Source organism: Phaenicophaeus curvirostris, chromosome 6 (assembly GCF_032191515.1).
Source record: "Phaenicophaeus curvirostris isolate KB17595 chromosome 6, BPBGC_Pcur_1.0, whole genome shotgun sequence".
Lineage (NCBI taxonomy): Eukaryota > Metazoa > Chordata > Aves > Cuculiformes > Cuculidae > Phaenicophaeus > Phaenicophaeus curvirostris.
Window position 1 is genome coordinate 57,295,439 of NC_091397.1, and position 18,155 is coordinate 57,313,593.

General features: G+C 38.1%; 1 protein-coding gene across 1 annotated transcript in view; it reads right to left on the reverse strand.

The window, feature by feature from the left end:
* Positions 1-413: 413 nt before the first annotated feature.
* ABCB5 (ATP binding cassette subfamily B member 5) overlaps positions 414-18,155 on the reverse strand; it is a 34,195-nt gene continuing 16,453 nt past the window's right edge. The window contains exons 15-28 of the mRNA XM_069860315.1: positions 16,242-16,403; positions 15,526-15,753; positions 13,403-13,549; positions 12,883-12,987; positions 11,466-11,543; positions 10,108-10,191; positions 8,462-8,665; positions 7,532-7,632; positions 5,974-6,114; positions 5,379-5,535; positions 3,639-3,836; positions 2,766-2,972; positions 1,626-1,772; positions 414-1,097 (exon numbers count right to left, since the gene is read on the reverse strand). Coding sequence (XP_069716416.1) covers positions 900-1,097; positions 1,626-1,772; positions 2,766-2,972; positions 3,639-3,836; positions 5,379-5,535; positions 5,974-6,114; positions 7,532-7,632; positions 8,462-8,665; positions 10,108-10,191; positions 11,466-11,543; positions 12,883-12,987; positions 13,403-13,549; positions 15,526-15,753; positions 16,242-16,403 — 2,157 coding nt within the window. The 3' untranslated portion in view covers positions 414-899. The remainder of the gene's footprint in view (positions 1,098-1,625; positions 1,773-2,765; positions 2,973-3,638; positions 3,837-5,378; positions 5,536-5,973; positions 6,115-7,531; positions 7,633-8,461; positions 8,666-10,107; positions 10,192-11,465; positions 11,544-12,882; positions 12,988-13,402; positions 13,550-15,525; positions 15,754-16,241; positions 16,404-18,155) is intronic.

An 18,155-nucleotide genomic window follows, 5' to 3' on the forward strand; every position in this document is an offset into this window, starting at 1 on the left:
AACCTAACACTACCAAGTCAACCACTAAACCATAAGCGCCATGTCTATTCAAAATAAAGGATCTCATATTGAAACTCAATTTTTAATTTTTTTTTTAAAGAAAAGCTATTTACATGGCTGACATGGGTCCATGCCAAAAGAAGCCACTCTAGCTCCCCTGCAAGACTTTTGAAATTATCCTGATGGATGGAAAGAGCGATTAAACTCTGTTAAGTTAACAATTGAAAAATACAGAACAAGCAATGATATCTTTTATGTCAGTTTGTCTCTACATGGAAAGCTTATAACTATTACAATTATTGTCTAAAATAGAATATTGAATCTCCAAGAAGTGTGTGAAGCACAGTAATATCAGAAATGTGGCTTAAAGTGGGGAAAAAGACAACAAATCTGCACATCCAACTCCCTCTCTCTAAATTTAATACAAATGCCTATTTTTGATGAATTTATGTCTGCATCTGGCTGGTAAAGAAACCTAAGAGGCAAGCAAAACCACCAGCTTACTGCGTATCCATGATTCGTAATCACTATCATACTCCGCTACTGCCTCGGTGTATGGCACCTGGTATAGACCACGGTTTGGGGGAACAACAAGAGCTGGGTGCCCTACCTAAGCTGTGGATGAGACCACTCTAGGTCTGGCTCCCTCTAGATCACACAATCCCCACAAACACCCAGTAGATTCATTCCCTGGGACTCCCCCGGGCACATTCCGTGATCCACTCCTGGGCATGCACTGCTCACCCCCACGGATGTGTGGGGCAAGGGCTGCACTGGGTACAGCAACCAGGCTGTGATACAAGGTCCCTGCTCCATCAGCACAGACACAATCAACATTAATTCTCTGTAAGCTTTTTATGTCTTCCCCAAAAAAAAAGGAAATAAATCTGCAAACAGTACTAATTGGAGACTTGTGCATTTACAAGTGCATAGTAGTGTCCTTCCTTTGCCAGCAGCTGGCTGTGGGTGCCCTGCTCCACCACCCTGCCGTTCTGGATCACTGCAATGATGTCTGCAGACTGCACCGTTGTCAGGCGGTGTGCAATGACGATGCAGGTTCGACCTTGCCGGGCGTTATCCAGAGCTTTCTGGACGATCTGCACACAGACGTTGTGAAAATGCTGTTAGCACCTAGAAAGCCTTCACTCGTCATAGGAGCCACACTTCATTTCTTACTCTTTGTTAGCACCCTAATACACCTCCCATAGACGTACAAGTCAGTGCATACATGAGACCTTTACTCAACAGGGTTTCTCATTGAGGTCAGTGAGACAAATCAAATGAGCGTGAGACACTGAGAAGTGGATTCTCATCCAATTTGGGTCAGAACATAAATTCAATATTTACCATAAAATACAGCTAATAGGAGGACAGATGAAGAATATCAGTTTCCCATGGTGTTTTCTACTTACGATTTTGCATTTTTGTACTTTTTTATTTTAGTAGATATGCACAGCTTCCTAGTGTCTTTCAATTCACAGCTTGCAGCTGGAAAAATTAACTGCGATACACCTGCCTTGCTTCACAGTTGAGAATTCAGAACAAGTTTGTACTGATTTTATTCTACAGGAAGCAACTGGCCATGTACATAGACGTATATACTTCACATACTAATCATTACTCACCTTTTCACTTTCTGTATCAAGAGCAGAGGTAGCTTCATCCAGAAGCAGAACAGCAGGATTACGAACCAGAGCACGGGCAATTGCTATTCTTTGTTTTTGACCTCCAGAAAGTTGTGTTCCCTTCTCACCCACTCGGGTATTATATTTCTGGATGACAAAAATTAATAAAGAAGGGCCGTGAATACTCTCAGAGAAGGAAGATTAGAAAAGTAAAGTTTAATGTGCAGCTATAAAAATGATTAGATTTTTCCATCTTGAAAGAAAAGAATAGTGCAAGAAATTTTAATAAAGCTAAGGTTTTATAAACACTTCTAGTAGGAAGAGTTATATCTACAGCCACACATATTTAAACTTGGTCTGAAAAATCTGCTTCCTCAAAGACTGGAATGGGTCTTGAATGGTACCATCACTGATACAGCAGGGAGGTGTTCACAGACATCTGGCCATGAGTATATGACCAAAGATTAACTGGAGAATTAATGGTTACTGAAATATACATGAAGAACTTGATCCTGCATTACTTGTGAATAAATAATCCTGAACATTAGTGGTAAGGAAGATGAAATATTTTTCAGCATGGTTATATAATTTTCAATTTACATAGAACTACAGTGAAACCAAATTATCAAATTACTTTTTCTTGTTAGAATCAAACGCTTGGCAGGCATGAAGGTCAAATGCCATGTCAATCACTTTTGATTTATTGCCCTTTTATACTTGTTAAGAAAAGCTCCCTACGCACGGCTCATCCAATTAGATCTAGAATATTTAGTTGCAATAAGATATTTTAGAAATAAAAAATCATCATTGTCAGAGTAGCATGAGAGGTGTCAGCTGTCAAAAGAAAAAAATATGAAAAAATTATGAGGACTTGTTTGTACTCTTATTTTTTTCCCTCATATTCTGCTTTGTCTACCACTATAATAATTGGAACATTAACTTTTTTTTTTTTGAACAAACTAACAAGGATTTTAAGACTGAAACACACTGATATTTTAAAACATAAATCCTGTATTTCTTCAAATTAAGGGAAACAAAAATGTTTATTTTTTATTTGATCTATGCAAGTGAGCATTGCCTAGATTTCTCCATGTCACTCCAAAAATCAAATCTCACTGTGAAGAGATCACTAACTCTTACCTCTGGCAGTCTTTCAATGAAGGAATGAATATTTGCTGCTTTGGCTGCTTCCTCAATTTCCTCCTGACTAACCACCCTGCTGTTGTCTCCATATTGAATATTTTCAGCAATGCTGCAGTCAAACAAAATGGGCTCCTGTGACACCAGCCCCAGTCTGGATCTCAGCCATTGTAAGTGCAAAGATCTGGTATCAAATCCATCTGCTAACTAGAAAAAAGCAACAGAAAAATGATGCCAAGTTGACTACAGAGCTCATCCACAGATACACATTGTAAACAGGAAACACAAATTGGGAGAGGAAGCCTGTTACATGTTAGATTCCCAGCTGAAATGTAGTAAATTGTGCACACAAAATAGAAAAGAACCAGCAGCATAGATGAAATATTTCCTTTCATTAGTTTTTAATGTTGTGTGTGTTTTCATTTCCATTTCCCAGCAGACAGAAACAGAGTGCAGATCACAGGCTGTTCTTGCAGCCCTTCCAGTCCTACTGACCACAAGAAGCACCGAAAAGTTCAGAAAGCCTAGTTCTAAGAAGCTGAACGCAAGAACAAATATTCTCAGCTGTAAGCCTTTACCTCAATCTTAAAACCTCCAAGGAGGTTCCTTTGGAGTTTATATACTCATTAATGACAATTGCATCAAAAAGCCCACTGTAATCTTCCGATGGTAGCACAGCAACACCCAGTGGGTTTACATCTGTTTGACCTGAAGCATCTATCTATGTCCATAATGTGTGACTATGAATTAGTGAGATGACACGCCTCTAAAAAGGGAGATATTACCAGGATGGTTTAAAACCTCCAAAACCTTGGAAGATATAAATTTCTGTAGATTTAATTGTTATTAATAACCACACAAATCTATTTTTACCACTTGTCCTTCCACAGGATTGTAAAACCTCTCCAGGAGCTGAATAGATGTGCTTTTGCCACAGCCACTGCTTCCTACTAAAGCCAAAGTCTGTCCTTTGTTAACCTTCAGGTTGAGTCCTTGCAGAACTTGCACTTCTGGCCTTGTTGGATATTTAAAATGGATGTTTCTGAATTCAATGTTGCCTTCAAAATTGCTCTGAAAAGTAATAGTTATTATGCTCATATTAACATTTATTAGCTTTAACAATAATAACACATGCAAGGCTTGATTACTGAAGTGAGAGAACTGACAAGAAAATTTGGGGGGGTTATGTTTTCAAAACTGCTTTTGAAGTCCTTTTACATTACGTATTGAGTTAAGTATAGTATGATTTATGGATTGATCTGCATACGTAAGTCACTAGATGCTTCTGGAGAGTTTTCTGCATTTTTTGTATCTATTGTTCACTTCACCTTTGAAAAGAGTATCTTTAGGCAAATAAGCAGCATTAACATTTTTCATTTCTGATGCATGTAATTGAGGCACCCCTACTTTTGATATAATCTATAGTGTTTGCTTTCCTGATCTCACACTGCTGGTAGTGCAATTTGAATTAATTTAACAGGAGATCAATATCAGCTTTTAAGACAATGGACCTAAATTCTTTAATAGGTAGTTTACAGGCACGTAGAACAAGATGTGTTTTAAATTATATTTGTTAACTAGCTATTCTAGCTAGGCTGATTTCTAAGCACAAGTAGAAGAAAAGGGACAGACGTTAAGGCTATTTCTTCTCCTACTATTTGGGGTAGGAGCCAGCCCTAGGCACATACCAGTAGCATCACAAGTACACTGCTGTAAAAGAAGATCATGATCTGATTTAATGGGCTCCAAGATTTACAGGAGTCACAGACATCACTGGTAGGTGAGTCCAGTCTTAACTAGAAATATTTTCATTTAAGTTTTATTTTACCAGGGAACTTCTGCCAAATCCTTCAGCATCTGTGCCGGAGGGCTTTGGTTCAAGAAGATATGTAAGTGTGTCCATAATTCAAAAGGCTAAAAATTCTGTGTATTAGCTTGAAGTTACAGAAGCTGGATTATGGCTTCCTGAGTAGGAGTTACCATCTAATTTGACAAGTGCTGACGTCAGTTTCCATAATGACAGTTTTGATTGAGAGGTGAACTTTTGGGATTTTTTGAGTGATTTTTTTTCGTGTTGCTTCCCCCACCCCAACTTTAGAGCAAAAATTTATTACTAAGGTAGCTTTGATTTCAAATGAGCACGTTTCTACTCATAAGTGTTTCCACAGTTGTAAGAGGATGTATTTTGGCAAAACTGTTCTGTCTCTGAAGGAACTGGTCTCTTTTATATACCTAAAGAGTAGAAAAATGTACCCTTATCTTTTTCTCTTGTAAACCCTTACAAAGGCAATGCAACTGGGTGGAACTGACCTTGCCAGTGTTTTTCTGAAACTGTTTAAGGTGTGGGTCAGTAGAATGAAAAGATTTTTTTTTTTTAGCTCAATCAGAGCAAAACTACATTTAAGGGTGTACACTTCTGACTGAAAACCAAAAATAATATGGCCCATTAAAAATAACAAGGCAGCACTATTATTTTATGCTATGTCTATCTTTTGTGACACCCTAAAAAATCCCCCATGAATGCAGTTTAAAGACAATAAAAAAATTAGTAATTTAATTTGTTTTAAGGTTTTTCTAAAAAAAACCCAAAGAAACAAACAACAAAACCCTTACCAATTTTTCACCTTCTTCACTATAACTGTCAATTAGAGGTTTTCTGTCCAAAAGTTGAAAGATTCTTTGAGCCGATATTTTAGCTTTGCCATAATCTGGTGCCAGGGAAGTGGACTGACCAACATTCATAGCTGCAAATATGATGGAAGAGAAGACTCTAAAAAACAAGAGACAAAGCATCATTCATGTCAAGTAGAGCAATGCATTATTTTCCTCATGTTTAACATAAACCCTCAAAATAAAGTCTTTTTAACATCTTTTGATTATGATGTTTCTAGAGCACCTCACTCCCCAAAATGTCATCCAGAATTATCACTTATTTATCAAATACCTTCTGCCTGGGAGGAACATCAAACAGCAAAGTCCTCTCCAGAGACAGTGTGCTGACCAAGGCCACACACATACTGCTTCACTGCCAGCATACGCACCTTTCCTAAGACAGCCTTTCTGCTCAAACTTCACTCCCAATCAGAATGAACTCCTGAATCTCTACACCATATTACCTCTGTAATTGGATGAAATAACTTGCATGCATTGAAATCACTATAATATGTATTATTATTATTATTTTTTACATTTTATAAGGTATACTCACATAAATACATTTTCAAAGTTGCTCAGACAATGGGCAATGAGCCATGCCCCAAATCTGAAGACTGCTGCATTAATAAAGTAGTCTGCACACTGAGCTATTCCATACGTAAATCCATAGAGGGGGGCTTTTTTCAGAGAATCTCTGATAAAAGAAGAGACTTTCCGTAAATAACTTGTAAAAGAGAAACAGCAGTCTCTAGCTGGTGCATGGCCAGGTTTCAGGGTTAAACATTTCAAGCAAAACAGTTCACACCCTTAAAACACAGAAATCAGTTTGGAATAGGTGCCCATGGCAAGGTGTTGGAACTAGATGATCTTTAAGGTTTCTTCCAACCCTAACTATTCTATGATTCTATTCTATGATTCTATGTGTACACTCACAAACAACCTCTGCCAGACCCTAAAAGCATCCTGCATCGTGGCATGCAACTGCCTTAGGACAGAAAGTTAGAGCAATGAGATACTTCATCCTCAGTTAGGCTGTCTTGAATCTTTTCCTTTGCTTTTCTATAGCAAGGTAGGTCACTAGAGCAGTTAAAAAAATAATAAAATGTAATAATGACCACATATGACCCACATTATTAAGAAAACAAGCAGGCTCCAGCCCTGCAGACTTCCATCAGGTCTTCCCATTCAAGCAGAGACCTCTCATTCTGATTCAGAGAAAGGATGTATTGCTGGGTATCCCCTCAGGGATTCAGACTAAGCCTCCATTTCTCAATCTGTTCTTCTGAAGAATTTTCATTTTGTGTAGCTAATTGAATACACACTGAATCAGACTCTAGAGGACTCCATGCTGTAATGGTTTAGGATGATCTCTGAGCAAATGGAGATTTCCTTTCTAGTTCAAGCTGTAAATTGGAGACCTTTAACTGTTCATGTGAGAATCCTGCCCCTATCCAGAGTATTGGTAGTTCACTGGACACTGAATTTTACACTGTTTTGACTGAGGACAGATTATACAACGCATTATTCCTTCTTTTACATTTGTTACGTTGAAAAGAGGAAACAAACAAATTAAATTCTTGGATATTTTGTTTAAATAAAACGGAGATACAAAAATTGGATGATTTGAATGTGTTTCAGTGGGGACAAGTCAGTGGGATGTAGCAGCTCAAGCAAGGGAAATACATGAAGTTGATTTCCAGTTTGAAAATCATAAGAAGGAAATAAAACACTTTGTTATAAAGGGTGTGGTATGGGAATTACTTATCAGTTCCTGGGTTAACTAACATCAAACCAATACACTGAAATGGGGTGAATGTATGTCCTATATTCTAGACATACACAAGAAGGCATGATATTCTGTAACACATATGCAGAGAAAACAGTTTATAAAGTGTTTGGGAAATGAAAGGGCAAATCCTGCAAATGTATTTTTCACTCTGCATTTATGAATATATATTAAAATATACCAAGTGAACAAATACTGAAAATATGTAGACTGCTGTTGATATCTTTCCCAGCCTTTTGGGTATTGGCTAGTTTGCAAGAAATATATTTACAGTAGGTCTGAAAGGCTAGAATATATAAAGAATTATTAAAGAAAAAAATCCCACCTATATGGACCATTCAAACTTGTAATGTATCTTTCATAAAATGCTTCTTCCCTGGCCAATGAAGCTACAGTTCTTATGTTTTCAACTGATTCTGTTGAAATCTAAATTGGGAGATAAAAAAAATAAGAAGTAATCCCTTACAACCACAATCTACAACACATCTAAACACTCAGTCTCTTGTCTAGCATTTATTAATTTCAATCAGGAAGTGCTTGCTTAAGAGAAGAGACTGAGTTCTATTACTGGGTGAAGGAAACCCCAGAGCAAGATTATTCACCCCACAGTCACGAGACAAGGAGGGGCTGAACCCAACATGGATTTGAATTCACAACCTTGGGCCAGCATACAGGCAGTGCCTGCATCCCCTGTGCTAACCAGTGGGTAATGATCCTTATGATTTAAACCCTGTTTCATGAAATAGGAACAAACCCCAGTCTTCTGGACACATTTTAAACTTCTATATGGGCTAATTCTGTCTCCTGGAAGAGTGAATGAAGGCAGCATCTTAAAACTCCGAAGCACATTAATGGTTTGCATTTTATAATGTAATAAAAAAGTAGAAACATCAGCCCTAGGTGGGTCAGTCCTGTGACACTTCTGGCCACAGCACAGGGCAGTGTTATGCTGCTCGCCTTGAGCACAAGGCACAGCAGTGCCAGGGCTGCTGCTGTTGCAGCTGTTCCTGCCCAGAAATCTGCTATGGAGGCTTTCAAATGAATTTTTATAGCCCAGTTTACAGATGTTTTGTGTTATCTATGTTTTGCTTTTCTTGGGGATATATAAACATTCCCTTCATCCCCCACCCTGTCCTATTCTCTCCTCTCCCCCTTAATTTATCTTGGATAATTGAGTCAGCTGTAATATAGCTACAGTGTTGTCCTTAAAAGTGATCTCATGCCATAACCCTGTAGTTAAAATTGGAGAACTTACTCTTCCAGCCTCTTCCAAAGCTTTTTGATCTTGTGCGGCATGACCAGACACAGAGCTAGTGTTCACAGCATTTGCAGCAATAACGAAAGGAATGCAGGCCAGGATAAGCAAAGTTAACTGCCAGCCGTATACAAAAGCAATAATGATGGCAGTCAGAAGGGTAAAGACAGTCATAGTCATCAGTCCAAGTCTACTTCCAGTTGCCTAAGAAAACCCCAGAAACCCCCAAATATCCATCATTAGATTTTATTTTTGTTACTTATATCACCACTTGAAATCACAATACAGTCAAGGCCAGCAGTTCAGCTGGAAAATGAAACCATGGACATTATGCACTTACTTATGTAACTGTTCCTAGAAGTTCCTCTTATCTGCTAGTATTCGGGCCCTCAAGCAAAGTTAAAGGAGTCTACACAGCTGGGAATGACATTTATTTAATGAAACACATATCTAGGACTTCTTGCACTACCTGAGGTGCAGAAGATCGTGGCCACTGGCAGAGCAGGGCAAGTTGGCTGTTGGGTGCCCAGCATTGGCAAGAGGGGCTTCTTTCTAACAACAATCATCCATTGACCCATTCCACTAACAGTGGTGGAAGCTATTCATTCTCAGGCTCTCACATGGCTGCAAATGGGGTTGAGTTCTTGGAAGAAACTGTCAATTTGGCTACCCTACAGATACACTTGATCTCAGCAGGGATAACAAGTGGGAAAGATGAACGCGTACTGAAGAACTCCTGTCTCCCAGCCTGTGTAACCTTTCATAAAGAACCTTTTAAAAGAGAGATGATTTGCATCCAGCATCCGGGTGGGCTCTGATCTGCAGATGAAAGGTCTGAAAACAGCTCTGTGGAAATAGTTCATCTTCCAAAATTTGGCTCGATGGAAAAAAAACAAAAAAATCCTTGGGCGGGAAGCAAAATTCTTCTCTCTTTTGCCAAAGACTTTCTTGCCCTGAAAAAGCTTTTCTTGTTCAATAAAATTTAAAATAGTAATAATTAAACTAATGCCAAGGTGAATTGCTGCCATATGTTCTAAGAGCTGCACATAAAGATGGATTTGGAAACCAGCCAGGGTATCAGCTCCAGAGAACACAATAGCTCTGGAGAGCAATTCATGCCTTTGGTTGGCTTTCCTAGTTAGGGAATCTGTGCATCCCTCCTTTCTACTGCCTTAACAGGCTGGTATGGTTCAGTGCCATTGACAAATTGCAACTTTAAAAAGTGAAAATGACTAAGTCATTAAGGTCAATAAAGGTTTCTATCATCTGCAGATGCAACTTCTTCATCATACTCAGATGACACCCGTCATAGGGTGTAAAAACGAGGGCTCCACCAATTCTGGTTGCCAGCACATACAGGTTTCACTTTGCATGGTGAAATGGTCTACAGCTATTATATACATAGCTTAAAGACTTGCAGGGAGGGAAATGAAAGGTACGTGAATGCCTACAGGATTTTTCATAGTTCTTATAATTATCAGTTAGGAAGCCATTTCAAAGGTGTCAACAACAGCTTGCTGTATAAATACATCTGCCAGTTTATGGGGTAGATTTACTACCCTTTGTTCTGAAATAACCCCTTGCCAATTACAATTAACATTTGTGGGGAAAAAAAATTAAAAAGCATATGAAATGATTCAGCATACCCCTTTAACTTGGGAAGCATCTGTGGCAAGCCGAGTTAGCAGAACGCCAACAGCATTTTTATGATCATCATACCATCCAATCTCCTGCAAGAAAAGACAATAATTTTGGTTTCTAAAAATTACATGTTCTTATCATATTTTAGATTTATCAGGATTACTAGTAAAATGAACAAACATTTCCAGCTCAGGTAGCATAAGGGGACATGGAAGTACAAGTCGTGATGGCCAACTGCAATATTCTTAATCTAGTCAACATCTTCCAAGTAAACTAAAAGGAAATCTTAAAAACTATTCTGTTGTTAACATCTAATTGTTCACAATCAAAGTGTTATTTGCTGTAATGTTCTTCTGAATGTGCCTATTTAGAAAATTTTGTCAGAAATCCCTTCTATGTGCTCCTTCATTGGATCTGCAGAGGTTAACTATTCTATTACTAATTACCTACTACATTAACTATAGAAGAGTTTATCTATATGTGTACACACAGGAAGGAATGAGGCCCTTCTACCTCTGAAGGCTATGGCAGTTTTTTTAATCACTGATTTTCCCTCTCCTAGTCCCTTTCAGACATTTCTGTTAACACATGGGTTCTTGTCCACAATGGGTGTGTAGGGTGCCAAGTTGCATATGAGTTTTGAGAATGTGTAAGTACCTTGAGACTGCAGAAATTAAGATGAAGGGTTTAATGTAAGTAACTTTTCTCTTGGGTAATTCTTGATGCAACAGGAAAATATGATTTTTTTTGCAGTAAAAACTATCATATTGTCTACTTGCTAAGGATTGCAGTATGTAGATTGAAATCTAAATAACTAAACAAATTAGACTTAAAACTATATATTACATATATCATACATCATGACAACCGAAGCAAGAGGAGATTAAACTTTTTTGGTAACACTTGCACACAGACAACTTCAAGCTGTATATTAGCATGTCAGAAATGTGTAGATTTGCAATGACACTCCCTCAAAAATAGATGAAATCTAAATAACTAAACAAATTAGACTTAAAACTATATATTACATATATCATACATCATGACAACCGAAGCAAGAGGAGATTAAACTTTTTTGGTAACACTTGCACACAGACAACTTCAAGCTGTATATTAGCATGTCAGAAATGTGTAGATTTGCAATGACACTCCCTCAAAAATAGACTATTTGCAGTAGCCGCACTGAGCCAAACTACGCATGGGACAGATGACTTACAGAAAAATTCTACCATTAGCAAAGGAAAAGGTTAGAGACATGTTTTTGTTTTCTTTTCTCCAGATCACACAATTGAAATCCAATGTGTACCTTTTAACAGTCCACAAAAGCCATCTGGCTCTCATGATACCCTAGCATAATTCATACCTGCTGAAGTAACGCTCTGAAGGACAAAGAACGCAGTCTCATTGTTAGTATTTCCCCAGACTTCCCAAACATGAATCCCTACGGGAGGAAAGAGGGTCACATTTTCTCATCTGTTGCTTTAATTCTGTTTAGAAAGCTGAAAAAAAATCTCCTACAACCCCCTGTGCATATATAAGTCTTTGGAAAAGTGTCATTCACATTCCTGGAACCTGAAACTCTATTTTCCCCACAGAGAGGAAGCAACACAGCAAAGAAGGCAGCAGCTTTGTTGTAATGTCTTATTTGTATGCCTCAGCAGCATTAGGAGATAAATTGGCCTATCTACTCTCACGGCCACCAGAGACGTTCACTCACAGCACTTATATCAACGGATTTTATGATATGGATGTTAGTGTGCTGTAACTGTTTCCTGAAAGCTGGGGGGTAGTCATAAGTGGACACCAAATGATGGAGTTTGTTTGACCATTTGAAAAAGACTATTTGCTATGGAAAGAATCTATTCTAGCATATTGGCTTGTATCAGAAATGGTGTGGCCAGGAGGACCAGGGAAGTGATTCTCCCCCTCCACTCTGCACCGGTGAGGCTGCATCTTGAATCCTGTGTTCAGTTCTGGGCCCCTCACTATAAGAAAGACATTGAGGTCCTGGAGCGTGTCCAGAGAAGAGCGATGAAACTGGTGAAGGGGCTGGGGAACAAGTCTTACAAGGAGTGACTGAGGGAACTGGGGTCATTTAGCCTGAAGAAGAGGAGACTGAGGGGAGACCTTATCGCTCTCTACAACTACCTAAAGGAGGTTGTACAGAGGTCAGTGTTGGTCACTTCTCCCAGTGATGGGTGATAGGACAAGAGCAAATGGCCTTAAGATGTGTCAGGGGAAGTTTAGATTGGACATTAGGAAAAATTTCTTCACAGAAAGGGCTATCAAGCACTGGAACAGGCTGCCCAGTGAGGTGTTTGAGTCACCATCCCTGGAGGTGTTTAAAAGACAGGTAGATGAGGTGCTTGGGGATGTGATTTAGTAGTGGACAGGTACAGTTGGAGCTGATGATCTCAAAGGTCTTTTCCAACCTAATGAATCTATGATTCTACTTTATACTTACATTGGCAAGAACCTATAGAATTTCAATGAGAAATGTCAGTCATAACTTTGACTTTTAAGACCAGACACTCAACTTTGATTTCAATCATGATGAATCCACATTGTCTTCAGTGGCTTATTTAAAACAACAGCAAATATGGACATATGTATAAGTAAACACATCAATAAAACTCATATATCTCAGGAAGTAGCCTAGCACTGCATGTTTTTGTAAGCTCTGTTAGTTGTTTTTCTTCTCAAGCTGAATTCATATGAATTATACCTGCAGCTTGCTGGGAAGTTAAAAACTTCAAATGTTTCAGTGTAGCGACACTTACTTGGATAATGTATGCTACTAAGATAATCACTCCAAGTAGAAGAAACATTAAAGAAAGCACCAAAGTGTTTTTATTCCTCTTTTCTGGATCCGTTTCTTGAAAAGCCTATGCAAGAGAAAAAACCACAGAATGTGTATGTAGACAATGAGTGCCAGTTACATAAATCAGCCTTCATCCCAACAAGCCTGTCTACTTCAATTTCTCTTTGCAAGTATCCTGGATCCTGAAATGAGGGCCAAAAGACAGTTCAGCTTTCCATTTAACCTACATCTTGCTACTTGTTCCCTCAGCTCCAAATACTGTTCTGCTTTTCTACTGCTGGGCAGATACAGTTCCAAGAGACTCTGCCTCTACAGGGTCACTTCACCAGCCCTTATCCAAATTTCATTAGATCCATCTATGTAAATGAATCCTCTATAGTCTTACACAGGGAGAACTGGCTGAGTGTGAGAGAGACTCAGGCCTACAACATCTATTTGCGAAGAGAAAAAAAACAACCAAAACCAACCCCAAAACTTACCCCAATGACTTTTCCAAATACAACAGCGAATGCAGGATGGACCCCACCTATGATGGCAGCAGCAATCACCCCCAACAGTACGTACAGCCACTCAGGTTTGTTCAGAGCCAGGATTCTCAAGTAAGACACAGCAGGGAGATTTTCTTCCTACACGAAAGGGAAGACTGCAAGTTTTCCTTGGAAACATGAAATTCCTATGACAGTGGGTGTTCATTAGGCTTTGAGTAGTGAGCTGTCTTGGTAAACCACTGAAAGCCCTCTCTGTGCACTCAGAGCAAGCAAACATTGTGGAGATCTGCAGCTTTGCTGTTTCATGTCCTAGAACTTCAACTGCACTATAGAAGTTTGGAGCAGAAAATTAACAAAAGGCTAAGTCATGGGGGGAGAAGGGCCAGGACAGTTCATTGAAAGTCAGAAAGGACTAGTCACCATGAATGGCAACTTTAAGACTTGAATCTTTTATAAAGAACTAAAAGTCTCACTCTTCGGAGCACAAAAACATCCCTCTGGTTCAGCTAAATACTAGTGGGCTGGCAGTAATACAAATGAGTAGAGAGGTCATCTTTCTCTTTTGCAACCTATAGCCTATGCATCACTACTGGAAGCATGAAAGAGACATACTTAACCCTCAGTTAGCCTTCTTTGCTTTTGAAAGCACAAAATATGCCCTGTTCTGCTTTACTAACTTATTCAAGTGCCTATGCCTTCACAGAGGGGAAAATTCTGGAAAAGCAAAAAATGAAAACATTGGAAATGAGGCAAAATGTTAGGCAGGATTACAAATTACTCTTGCTTCCAGGTTATTTTATCACATGTTTCAGATGCTGAATGAGGGTGCCTAAGCCTCCACCATAAAAGTGGACTGAGCTTTCTGAAACAATAGCAACTGCTGGATCCTTAAATTCTTATTTCTTAGTGAATGTGATGAATACTGAAGCATGAACACTCACCACTTCCTATGACAAGGTTTTAAGCAGTGTTAATACATAGACAAAAAGTATCTTTTGAAGAAGTGTATCTTTTTTTTTCTGACAATACAAATGGATCCAGTTCTTTCATACTATTATATATATGTATTATCTGGAAGCTATTTGTTAGTGAGAAGGAATATCGATAGATACGAAGTACTCTAAGGCTTCCATAAGTATTTTAAATAATCAGATGTTATATTACAAATGAGATTCTGAATTCCATAGATTTAAAAGGATCCATGGTTTTACTTCAGAGTATATTTTTATTTCTTCATGTCAAGGGTTCTGAAATCAGGTAAAAAAACTGCCCCCGAAACAAACAAACAACTCTTCTAATACATTTCATGGGGGGGGGAAGCTGTAGTTCAAGTAGTAAAAAATAGTGAAAAATAAAATCAAGTTTCTGTTGAGCTGCTTACACAAAGTCTCATTCAGAGCCCACTAGAAGCTTGCTTTTATTGATTGCTATGAGGAAGTTTTGCTCAATTTTGGCAAAAAAATAAAGCTCTATTTCTAAAAGCCGAACTTCCTATATGACTTTTACTCCACTATGACAGTTGTTAACAAAAGTGTTTTATCTGAATAAAAGTATTTTATCCAAATAAAGAACTGGATGTCTTAAAGCACATACTAAGACAGATAGAGACAATAATAGCTTTTGTTTAGAATATATTGAAAAACATTAGGGTTTCAATATATTTTTTTTTCATTTGAAATAAATGTAATGTGATATTCTAAAGTGCTTTAAAACCTGGTATGCAAACCCCAGAGCTTACATTATCCACCAGTATGTACAACAGTGAGTACGAGGAAGTAAAGAATCCTGCAAATAAAATCTCACAATTTGTTTTAATTCAATAGAATTAAAACTTAAATAACACAGAAACAATACACTTATTTTATGAAGCATGACAAGTCAACAGTACAAGTTTTTTCCAGCTCCACAGTAAGTCAACAGTATTAAAAGGAAGATTTTGGGAAGATGTACTTGATTGTTCCCATATTTCTAGGGCAAATACTCAGCTCAGTGAGCAGACTGTAATAACACCAGAATAAAGATTGCATGCTATCAAAAAGTAATTAAAATTATATGCCTTGTGTTTATGCTTACATGTTATCACTGAAGTTCTGAACTAAAGTTTTAATACCAACCTCCATCTCATTTTTTTCCTTTTTTCCAGGGGACTTCTTCTTAGAAGAGAACTTCTTGCTCTTATATCTGCTGGATCTTCTTCGAATGCTGCTCACTGATTCTTCAAAATTATGTTGAAGAGCCACATCCTCCACAAGATCATTTCTGTAATTTTCCTCATATTCCTCAACCTCTGTGTCTTCACTTTCTTCTGATGTCCCATCCCCTTGAACATCATCACTACAACTCTAGTGAGAATTCAGGACACAATCACAAGGCATTTTGAGAAGGGACAAGGAATAGTAAAATTTCTTTCTCACAAGTACTGCTTTTTCAGTCATGTGGTTACTGCTACCTACAGACCACATATATTTCAGCCTGTAATGGCAGAGCAGGAGACTACTTGGTTCTGATGCATCCACCCCTTCTTCCCTTTTCTCTTTTTCATTACGCAATCCATGGAATCAACCTGCAATCTAACAGTTCTGTGGTTATGCCATAATTATGTACTTTTTGCCTGCAAGTTACTTATGCTTTTGACATATTGGATTGCATAAATATGAAAAACTTTTATGGGTAAAGCTCCCAAGAATTCCAAGCCTGTGTCTGTGCCCAGACTAGAGTGACTGAGTAGCGTCCAGCTGGACCACATGCAGGAAATACAGAGAAAAAATGGTTCCACACACCAGCATTTCACAACTTCGCAAAATGAATAAATAAATAAATTTGCCCTCACCTGCTTCATTACAAGAGAATAATAGACTCCCTTCTGCAACATGAGTTCACTGTGTGTTCCTTGTTCAACCACGACACCTTTCTCAAATCCAGCAATAGTGTCAGCAGTCCTGATTGTAGATAGTCTGTGAGCAATCACAATGGTGGTACGGCCAGTCCGAGCCTTACAGAAAAATAAAAAAAGCGATTTATATTAAAGAGTGCAAGAAAACAGGAGAGAAATAAAACAAAGATACCTTAGGCATTTATAATATAAAATAAACCCAAACTTTAAAAAGAAATCTTTCTTCTAAAAGCAAAGATTTTTTTTGTTCTGGTTTCATGGCTCTTGTTTAACAGTCTAGGGAAACTTTCACTTCCCTAATTCAGGCAGAGAAGATAATGTTAATCATGTTAGGAGAAATGCAAGAAGACGTCACGTAACAAATAAATTCTACAGTCAAGGAGCCTGCTGGAAGTTACTTGCTACAAAAGTTGTACGTCATAAGGACACAGGAACAAGAGTGTGGAGATGAGGGCATTTTCAGTACATGAATGCTTCCATGTAGATTTGTATTCTTCCTCTACACTTGCCACCAAGTTCTCATGCATCTGACACGAGTCACTCAAAGCTTGTCACGGGAGGTCTGCCTCAGTGCAGTTTTTAGGCCTGTGCACTCATGCCAGAGGCTTCAAGACTGCAGCTGGGAGCTGTGATGTGAACAAGCAAAATACTCTAAAAGATCCAAAATTATCTGAAAAACAGAAGACTATAATCATCTGCATAAAGCTGCTCAGAAACAGTGTGCATTTGTGTAGTTAATATCTCTGTTCCTCAGCTGTAAAAATAAGGAACAACATTAGCACCACTTTTTCCACTCAGGGATGTTCAGAAGAAATTTGTAAATCCCATTTAGGGACTACACTGATGGACATCAAAAAGCTGTGAAAAGATAAATAAGTTATGACTCAGGGCTCATTTTGGTGTGTTCTGGTAATATGCCGGATGATGAGGAAAAGTATATAGAGCAGTCTTCTTAATTGAGTGATCTCCCTCTATGTTATGCACTAAATGAAGCAATAAGTTTCTGGAAAAGTTAGTATTTGATCATGGAATTAAAGAACATGCAGTAGAAAGCTAAATATAGCTGAAGCAGCAATCTTTTAGTGCTTAACTTTGCAGCAATAATATAATTTATATACAAATTAGATTAGATGAATATTATTTTTGCATCCACATGTTACCTTAATACTAATAATAACAGTATAGCCATGTGAATATAGCCAACAGCTACAGATTGGCAATGAAGGTAGCAAATTCTGTATTTCCCTTGAGCATACTTATAAATCATGCATTTCTGTTCATAACTACTGAAATGAAAGACAGGATTTCTCACTTAGCTTTTAAAAATATATTAATATAAATATTAGATAAATGAAACAACATTCCAACCCAACCATGATTTTTTTCTTTAATCAAAGTCCCCAGACTCCACTACATCTTGGGGAAACTGCTGACAAAGGAGGACTGTGATGAAGGGACTGTAAGCTGGTGGGACAGAGGCATGGTTATGAGTTCTGACAGCTCTGTTCTGCAGTAACACCTGCCCTAGAGCTCTGGGGCTGATAAAAAACACAAGGGGCAGAGACTTAGTATTTGTAACTGGCTCTGCTTTCTGTTTGTCATAGGGTCTGATTTGCATTCGGTCTCTGTAAAGAAAGGAAATGACTAAACACAAAGAGATTTCTGAAAATTATGAAGCATTTGTTCAATGAACAACAAGTACCAGAAGTATTATACTAGACATTTCTATTAATCTACCTGAAAAAGGCCATTCAGTCCTTAGGTCTTGTCTTGGTAAGATGCCATCCATATCTCACTAGCAAATGAATGATTGTGACTTGAGGATGAGAGTGTAAGAGATATAAGTTACAG